Raw genomic sequence first — 10,387 nt, forward strand, 5'->3', positions numbered from 1 at the left:
TTCAACCACTAATTTTAATCTACAGAAATTAAAGGGTAATTTTGTGTATCATCATTGGGGATGTACATAAATTTATCGGCTATTGTCTAATCCCTTTAGATGCCTGTGTAATTATACTGCCATACTATCGTATTAAAAATCTTTAGAAATGGAATTTTAATTGTCTATAAAATCTAACACTACTTAACTTTATAAGGTTTGAAGTTTTGTTTATTTAAATTTTCTAAAAATTGTAGATGGATAGATAGATTGATAGATAGACACAAAAACTTATGGATGGATAGATAAATAGATAGATAGAAAGAAGAACTATACATTTCTTTCTTGCTTATCTAGTTTTCTATCTATCTATCTGTCTGTTCATCTAACTATCTTTCTTTATGTATATCTTAGATCAGGGATCTAAAGGGATAGGATAATAGCCGATAAATCCCTAATGGTGCTACACAAAAATACCTCTACAATTACAATTAGTGGTTGAAACGTTCGGACACTCAACTTGCGTGAACCAACCATTCAAGTTGTGAAGCCAACGATTATGCAAACGTCATTATAAAACTTTTGGGACTAGTGTAATACACAGCCAAATGTTTCCTCCCTCTTTGCTTTTTATAGAGATCAAATTTTCTCATCATTTTTTTACTTTCTCTCTTTTTATCTATTTTTATAATGTTTAACTGATTAAATGTATTGTTCTAGTAAATTAAAACTTTTTCTCGTATTCATTCGAATCCGGTGGATAGGAACCGGTTCTCATGAATACGAAAAAACTATGTCTAGCATCGTATTATATCCAGTTTTCTACGAATATAGAAATGTACAATCATAAGATTAAAACTAGTTTTTTTAGCCGGTGCGTTCGGCACCACGGGGCTAAAAAAACTAGTTTTAATCTTATAATTGTACATTCTATATCCGCGGAAAGCCGTTTATAATACGATACGAGAAATAACTATTCCTTCCTTGTACTTTTGAACTCTTTTAATTTTCATATTTTTATTTTGGGCAACTTCAATTAAAATTAGAATAGTTATTTATCGCGTCGTATTATAGAAAGCTTTCCCAGGTTATAAAATTATAAAATTAAAACACTCTTGTTAATCCCGAGAGACTGTAGGCCCACGCTAACAAAATGGTACTTAAAGTATGACTTTTATTTTAATATTCGTAGAAAACTGGCTATAATACGATACAAAACATGATTTTTTAGTATGTCTTAAAACAGGTTCTAATCCAGCGGATATATTGCGGTTCATAATTTTTGGTGCTTTTTTAAGGAAAGATTAAGTTAAGTAAGGTCTAAGAATGTCCCATATGTATATGTTTCTGCAGGGTTAAGATTATCTCCATTTCTTTTTCTCCTTTTCTTTCTTTTCTTCTTTTCTTCTTTTCCTCTTTCTCTCTCTCTGTCTCTGTCTCTGTCTCTGTCTCTGTCTCTCTCTCTCTGTCTCTATCTCTCTCTCTCTCTCTCTCTCTCTCTCTGTCTCTCTCTCTGTCTCTCTCTCTCTCTCTCAGTAATGTATTTAATTGGGTAGTTGTTTTTAAGTTAAAAACATTTCCTATATTATTAACTTTTCATAGGGGTAAACCATAAATACCACTGAAATTTTAGCCGACCAGCAAGTTAACGGTTTCAACTTTCGCTCTTTATTAATTTTCAAAAGAATACAGCAAAATAGCCTAAAACCATCCTGGGATCTACATAAAGCTTCCATTAATTAAATTGAGAACTCAATCGGTTTAGTGGTTAGAGAGATATTAAAAGACAAACAAAAAAAACTTACTACTTTATGAAATAGAACTGAAGATGCATATAAAAATAGCCTGAAACCTTCCCAAGACTAGAATATTCAAAAAGAATAACCTAACAACCATATTGGGACCTATTATGTGAAGCTTCTTTAAAATGAAGAACCCAATCAGTTATATTAAAAAACTTACTACTTTATTTAAGATGCTAAGAATTTAAAACAAGGGCAAAAATCTAAGATTGCTTATTGTTGCTGCGCTTCTTATGGACATTATAGTACATGTTACACCATAAAAAAGTGCTAAATAATTAACACAGCACAAAAAAAACAATCTAATTGTTATTGTTCATTTTGCGATTTTATTGTAGAAGTGATCGTATACCATTATTAACTTTTCGTAGCGTGATAAACATAAACATGGGTGTCTTTCTATCTTTTTATATATATAATTATCTATCTACCTATCTGTATACCTCTCTGTCTATCCATCTACCTGTCTATTTGTCTATCCATCTACCTTTCTATCTGTCTGTCCTTCTATCTATCCATTCATCTATCTATCTTTGTATCTATTTATCTGTATCTATTTATCTATGTAACTATAAATCTGTCTTTTCGTAGCTTGATAACATAAACGTTGGTGTCTCTCTGTCTTTCTATCTATCTGTCTATCCATTGGTGTATCCATCTATTTATCTTTGTATCAATAAATCTATCTTTTATCTTATATCTATATATCTGTCTGTGTATCCATATATGTATATATTCAGTTTAAAATTAGCATCTGAAGAATGTACATATATTTCCATGAATAAAACTGGAATTCAAAATAAACTCCAAATTTAATTACTTTTGTGGGTTTTTAATTCACTATCTATCTTCCTATGAATCCACTCGTCTATCCATCTACCTATATTTCTGCTTTGATACAGAGGGGCTTAGACTGACAAGAATACTACACAACACAGAGCAACGTACAGACATAACATTATTAAAGAGTAGCTACGCTTAATTGGCTATATTACGGGATGATTTAACCCAAAGTGGTATAATTGGCATCAATTTGGGGGGGAGAGATATACTGGAAACCTATAATCAAATCAATTATCAAATATTTTTTCATGAAGGGAGGGAGAGGACATTCGGCTGTAAATTTCACTGGTACCCAAAGTTTTATAATCTTATTCGTTGGCTCGAAAACTTTTTATTTCAAACTAAATGTGTCCAAACCTTTCAACTAACTATTTTAATCTGTGGAAGGTGTAATTTTGTCTGTTAGCATTTGGGATATTTATCAATTTATCGTCCATTGTCTTATCCCTCAAGATCCCTGAATATATTTTTTCAATAAGTAGCGAAGCTAATAAATAAGTTGATGTATACGTCTGTTTGTCAGTCAAAGATCGTTACCATGGATAGGCAGAGACAGAGGGAACAATGGCTGTTTATTAAACTAGTCCCCAAAGATTTATGGTAACCTTTTCTTATTGGTTTGCTTAACAACTTTGGGGACTTTCGAGAATTTTGATTGGTTGATTCATAAAGTTTAGTGTTCAAACGTTTCGACCACTAATTATAATTACAGAAGGAGTAATTTAGTATATAATCACTGGGGATGTACAGCAATTTATCGGCCATTGTCTTACCCCTGTAGATCTTATAATCAATAAACATTCAAACGTCTTTAGTATCAATTATAAAGTTGCAGCGCTTATATAATATTGTCGTAATTGAAACTACTGTTAGTATTAAAAGGAAGTATTATAACCTAGCATAATTATATCCATAAGAAGCGAAGCAATGACAAGAATTATACAGTAATAATATGGACAGTTATTGTCAATTAATAACTTCAGTTAGTATTAAAAGGAAGTATTATAACCTAGGATATTTATATCCATAAGTAGCGTAGTAATAACAAGTATTATACAGTAATAACAGAGAAAGTATATGATATTTTAAACTGTTAACACTAGAAAAAAAGGAGGGACCTAAAGGGATGAGACAATGGCCGATAAATTGATGTTCATCCCCAATTATGATACACAAAATTAACCCTTTAATTAGTGGTTGAAACATCTGATCACTGAACGTAGTCAACCATCCAATAAAAATGCATTATAGTCCCCAAAGTTGTCAAGCCAACGAACATGGCTGACAACGTTATTTTAAGACTTTGGGGACTAGTGTAATAAACAACACAATGTCACCTCCCTCCCAAAAATTTTTTTTTGAAACTCTCTTTGACAGTCGGACTTAAAGACGTACAGACGTTGGGAATATATCCTAGTTATAGAGAAGCTTCGCTACTAAAAAAAACGGAAGTCAGTATGTCTTTAAATTATGTGTTATTAAGTGTATTATCGGACAGACGGCTATAATAAAATACTTTAATAATGGGCGTTATATTGTAGATAGATAGATAGATATATGGAAACAGAATAGGTGGATTAAAAGGGGATAATTCGTCGTCAAATTAGGTTGCTAATGTGGATCTCATCAATTGGTCAGTTCGTTCATCCTGTAGGAAAAGAGGGGATAGGAGGGAAAGTATTAATTTAGCAAGCTGCGAGAATCACTTTATTAGAGTACATGAAAATCTGGTGCAACATCCAAGTAATGATATATCGGATAGATTGATGGAAACTGTTATAAATATACTATTGGAAATCGGGAAATAATAAAATATTTAAATAATGGTCAATCGAACTTGGACTTTAAATTTTTACTTTTAACAAGTTCATTGGTCCAAATTTTTTTTACCAATGCAATGATTTAAACCTACAGAATAGGTAATTTGTTTATAATCATTGGTGATTCCAGTATGGCATCTATAAACCGATTAATATCCGCTGAATTAGAACCAGTTCTCAGCCAAAAACCATGTGTATTACAGATTACGATCCTTAGGAGCTGGTTTTAATATTTTTTATCCGCGGTAAGCTGTCTATAATACGATGCCATAAATAACATACTAAATATTCAATACTTACCCCTGCGGGCATGTAGGGGGGAGCTAGGAACTTCTCCCAATCGGCTTTGTCATTCTTCGGGGGTTTACTGTTCAACTGGCCGATATCAATAGATCTCTCCTCAGCTCTACTAAACATAAAAATAGATAATTAGATAGACAGTTAGATAAATAGATAGAAAGATAGATAAGTAAGTGATTAAATAGATAATAGATAGATAAATAGATAGACAGTTAGATAAATAGATAGTATATAGATAAATAGATAGTAAATAGATAAATAGATAGTAGATAGATAAGTCGATAGTAGTTAGATAAATAGATAGTAGATAGATAAATAGATAGTAGATAGATAAATAGATAGACAGTTAGATAAATAGATAGTATATAGATAAATAGATAGTAAATAGATAAATAGATAGTAGATAGATAAGTCGATAGTAGTTAGATAAATAGATAGTAGATAGATAAATAGATAGTAGTTAGATAAATAGATAGTAGATAGATAAGTCGATAGTAGATAGAAAAATAGATAGTAGATAGATAAATAGATAGTAGTTAGATAAACAGATAGTAGATAGATAAAGAGATAGTACATAGGTGAATAGACAGTAGATGGATAAATAGATAGTAGATAGATAAATAGAAAATAGATAGATAAATAGATACACAGTTAGATAAATAGATAGTAAATATAAAAATAGATAGTAGTTAGATAAATAGAAAGTAGATAGATAAATAGATAGTAGATAGATAAATAGATAGTAGATAGATAATAAATAAGGGATAGATAATAGATAGTAGATAGATAAATAGATAGTAGATAGATAGTAGATAGATAATAAATAAGGGATAGATAATAGATAGTAGATAGATAAATAGATAGTAGATAAATAGATACACAGTTATAGATAAATAGATAGTAGATAGATAGATAAATAGATACACAGTTAGATAAATAGATAGTAGATCGATAAATAAAAACACAGTTGGATAAATAGATAGAAAGATAGATAAGTAAGTGATTAAATAGATAGATAAATAAAATATATATAAATAAACAGAAATAACACAAAAATTAATTTATAACTAAATTAATAAATAAGTAAGAAATAAAGTAACTTAGATCTTTAAAAATCAAAAGTACAACCAAGATAAAAAAATGAAAGTAATGTAAAAATATTAATTTTAGAATTTATTAGGCCAATAAAATCTTGTATGAATTACAACTATTTAGGTTCTTTTAGAAGCGAATCTACTCTATATCTAGACCTGTTAATTTGTCTTTACGTTAGAGTAATACAGGAAAATCAGGAATCTTGAGACAATGAACATTAAATTGATGTACATTTCCAATAATGATAAACAAATTTACTTCTGCTTTTAGCTTAAAATTATTCCCCAATCAAGGTTTGATAAAAGTATCCAAGGTATGTACCTATTGTAACTAAAATACCCAAAGTATGTATTTTATCTGTCTCTTTTTCCTTATAACTAGCGGCTACGCCCTTAGAGGCCTCTAGTGGCACTTTAAATGTTTTTTTTTGTTCAAGTCTATACGATACCTCTTAATTGCTTTCAAATTCTACGATACCTATTTATGTTTCGATAAAGTCTCTCAAATATTTTTTCGCCTTTTTATGTTTCTCTTGGGAGGGTGATGGTACCCTCCCCCCAAAATAGTTATAAACCTTCCCGGGACCTATGAGAAGCTACTCTGTTAAGGAGAACCAGATCAGTTCAGCGGTTAGCGAGATCCTTCGGTACAAACACAAAAACACACAAACGGACAAACAGACATCCTGTCACTTTAGTATAAGGATAACATAGACAGGGAGACTCCTATTCAGAAATTTCAATCAATTTAAATCCTGTAATGTTTGTTTCAAATAAAAAGGCATTAGCTTAACAACTTTAATGACTTTTATTGAATTTTAATAGGTTGGTTAATTAAGTTGAGTGTCCAAAGGTTTCAATCAATGATTTCACCTACAGAACAAGTAATCATCATTGGGGATGTACATAAATTTATCGGCCATTGTCTTATCCCTTTAGATCCCTGATAAATTTTGAATTCCAGAATATATTAATTTACATTTAACAGAATTATAAATCACGTCGACTCGAAATTAAAATAGATAGATAATGGATAGCTGGATGGATAGATAGATTGATTGATAGGATAATAGATACATAGATAGATAAATAAATAGATAGTTTAACAAATTTATAAATAGTTAAAAAGATACATAGATTGGATAGATAGATAAATAGTATCTAATAAACAATTAACTTTTACTTTAATTATGTGTTTAAAGACGGACAATTGCTTCTTTTAATTGTTAGAAAAATGATAAAAGAAATAAAAGAAAGATGGATGGATAGATAGAAAGAAAAGAAAAAAGAAAATATTATAACTTTAAAGACATGCATTGTTAATTATTTTAATTTCTCAGTTTTACTTGTAATAGGGGAATAGATAGATAGATAAATGGATTGATAAATAGATAAATGAAAATATTGACAGAAAAAAAATCATACAACGAAGAAGATAGCAAGAAAGATAGATAGAAAGATTCAAAATTCATACCTTGGGGTGCCTAGATGGATAGATAGATAGATAAATAGATAAAAATATAGATTGATAGATAGATAGATAGATAAAAATATAGATTGATAGATAGATAGATAGATAGATAAATAGATAAAAATATAGATTGATAGATAGATAGATAGATAAATAGATAAAAATATAGATTGATAGATAGATAGATAGATAGATAGATAGATAGATAGATAAATAGATAAAAATATAGATTGGTAGATAGATAGATAGATAGATAGATAAATAGATAAAAATATAGATTGATAGATAGATAGATAGATAGATAGATAGATAAATAGATAAAAATATAGATTGATAGATAGATAGATAGATAGATAGATAGATAGATAGATAGATAAATAGATAAAAATATAGATTGATAGATAGATAGAAAGATACAAGAAATAAAATACTATACCCTGGGGTACTTGGGGTGTTTAGGGTATCTGAAACGGCAAATTGAACCAAACTCAACACTAAGATAACCTAAAATAATTTAATTATATTAATTAATTAATTGTCTGTAATGTTTTACTCTGGAAGGGGGGGGGGGGATTGGAGTGTAACGTATACTGTATAAATGTATAAATACGTTTCTCTATCCGTTAGCTTAAGAATTAAGTTTTGATTGATTGATTCAAGCTGTGAAGAGTTCATACTTTTCGACCATTGGTTTTAATCAGTAAATTTTCTAAACAAATGAAACTTATAAAACTTGGAGTACTACTATAATTTTGCAGTCTAATTTCCCCTCTCTTAGCATATGCAATCTTTATTTAAACGTAGCAGGATGTCTGTTCTGTCCTTTATAGTTTATGACTTTTTTGGGGGGAACAAAAAAATATAAGGTCTAAAATGTCCCTTTAAGGCTCCAGCGCCAAAAAAGCACCGTGTTTTACATGATATTCTGACAGAAAATTACTCTTTTCAAGAAACTTTTTTCATGCAGATTCTATAGTTGTTTAATACTATAGTATGACAGTATAAATAAAGTGTTGGATGGTCTAATAGTGTCTAACCCCTGGAAAGTTTCATGGGGCTGTATACACCCCCCATGACATGGGTCTTAACTCTTATGATACAGCTCACTAAAAGGGCGTGTAAATACCCAGGGTGGTGACATTTGGCTGTTTATAACACCAGTCCAGAAAGTTTTAATATATTCTTATGTATTGGCTTGATTGGTTGTTTGGTGTCTAATATTTCAACCACTAATTGTAATCTACAGAATTCTGTGTATCATCATTGGGGATGTACATTATATGATCTGCTATTGTCTTATCCCTTTAGATTCCTGGTAAAATACAATTGGGTGTGAAGAAAAGGTGTTCCAGTTTTAAAAAGCTTATTTTTATAAATCTGTATGTTTGTCTAAATAAATCACCACACCCCACTTGATTTGGTTTAAGAGAAGATGTGAAAATTTCCAATGCGCTTCACCCCCCGATCCGGCAAAACCCAGTGCACGCCAATTATTTAAATTGTACTGTACTATCAAGGAGTATGAGAACCCTAAAAACCACTCAAAAAATGCATTAATGCTTAACAAACATAATGTCTAGACATAGGTTTTTTATATACTTTCTCACAAAGTGCCTTTGGAGCACTGATTACCTCCCCCCCCCTCCTTTATTGAAATATAATAAAAAATAAGGTTACTGGGTTGTTTTTCCCATGCCTAACTTTTATCCTAACCCTGGGAGGCTATAAAGCACCCAGCATAACCTAACCTAACCCAACCCGAACTAAAGTAATAAACATACAAACGAAAAACTAAGAAATCACCCACCTTATTCTCAATTTGTAAAAAAATATAACAGAGGGTGGGTAACATTGCTCAATATAGTACTATATGTGAAAGCGCTTAATTTTTTAATACTTTTCATATATGTAGTAATTAACATTAGGCCTTAAATTACATTCCCTGTTAAATTAGGAACCCTTTAATGACACATATTTAATCTACATCTGCCGTAATAGTTATTTATCGACAGCATTCAGCGGATATCAAAATAAAAAATTGCAAGGTTTATTATTCTTAGAAAATACAATGCTCTTCATGATTTTCTAGTATTGCTGAGAAGTATAGCGGATATTATTCGATTTCGAAGCTAAACTGGAAACATTATTATTCCATGCTAATAATATCATTAGTAGCGAAGCTACTTAAATATATACTTTGTCTGTCTGTCGGTCCGTCTGTCTGTAAGTATGTCAGTTTGGTGAAATGAGATTTTCTCGGTTGCATTTCAGATAGATTGCTGAATTTTGGGTGAATATACCTCTTTGTCTATGTGCAGTATCGCAGCTATTCAATAATCCGTCCGCCTGTCTGTCCATCTGTTATTAAAGCTTACCTTCATTTTAATATCAGAGGCTCTTAACACATTTTTCATAACAAATCTGAAAATGAAATAATAAATTAGTTTTTTTAGATTCTTTGACAATTTTTATTTTTACAAAAAAAAATCTGTAATAGTCACTAAAAAAAAAGACAGTTATATCTATAAGAAGCACAGCAATAGAAAATTTCAAAACAATCTAAAAAAAAATGTGACATTCAGCATATGATGTCAATAAATCCTGTAATACGACATTGTTAATTGCTCATTAGACATTAAACTTTTTATTTCTAGATTCTAAAGTTCTATAAACAAGTTCTTCTATTTGTTGGCTTTGATTTAATTTGTTAATTTATATCAAGACTTAATTGGTTAGTGTTCAAACTGTTTTACCAATAATTTAAATCTACAAAAAATGGTAATTATAATGGTTGTACATTTAATTTATCCCTGAGGTGAGTTATGAGTAGCTTTGCTACTAATAGTTGCATGTGAAAAATATACAACTACAAAATTTAATTACGAAATAAACCAATATTCAATTAGGCATAACAATATTTTAGTTTAAAATATAACTGATTTTCAAATTAACAATTAATTTGATTTTTAGTTTCTTGAAAGGGTATATAGATAGATAGGTAGATAAATCGTTGGACATATAGATATAGACAGATGTACAGATATAAAGATGAGCAGATAGATAGATAGGTGGATAGCT

The 10,387-nt window shown here is 30.0% G+C and overlaps 1 protein-coding gene across 1 annotated transcript in view; it reads right to left on the bottom strand.

The window, feature by feature from the left end:
- The window catches only part of LOC145314990 (uncharacterized), a 34,509-nt gene extending 24,585 nt beyond the window's left edge, over positions 1-9,924 (bottom strand). Inside the window, exons 1-4 of the mRNA XM_080155059.1 lie at positions 9,920-9,924; positions 9,685-9,730; positions 7,746-7,813; positions 4,745-4,853 (exon numbers count right to left, since the gene is read on the bottom strand). Coding sequence (XP_080011185.1) covers positions 4,745-4,853; positions 7,746-7,813; positions 9,685-9,730; positions 9,920-9,924 — 228 coding nt within the window. The remainder of the gene's footprint in view (positions 1-4,744; positions 4,854-7,745; positions 7,814-9,684; positions 9,731-9,919) is intronic.
- Positions 9,925-10,387: the final 463 nt, after the last annotated feature.

This window comes from Acartia tonsa, chromosome 3 (genome assembly GCF_053477335.1).
Source record: "Acartia tonsa isolate MP-2025a chromosome 3, ASM5347733v1, whole genome shotgun sequence".
In the NCBI taxonomy this organism is placed as follows: domain Eukaryota; kingdom Metazoa; phylum Arthropoda; class Copepoda; order Calanoida; family Acartiidae; genus Acartia; species Acartia tonsa.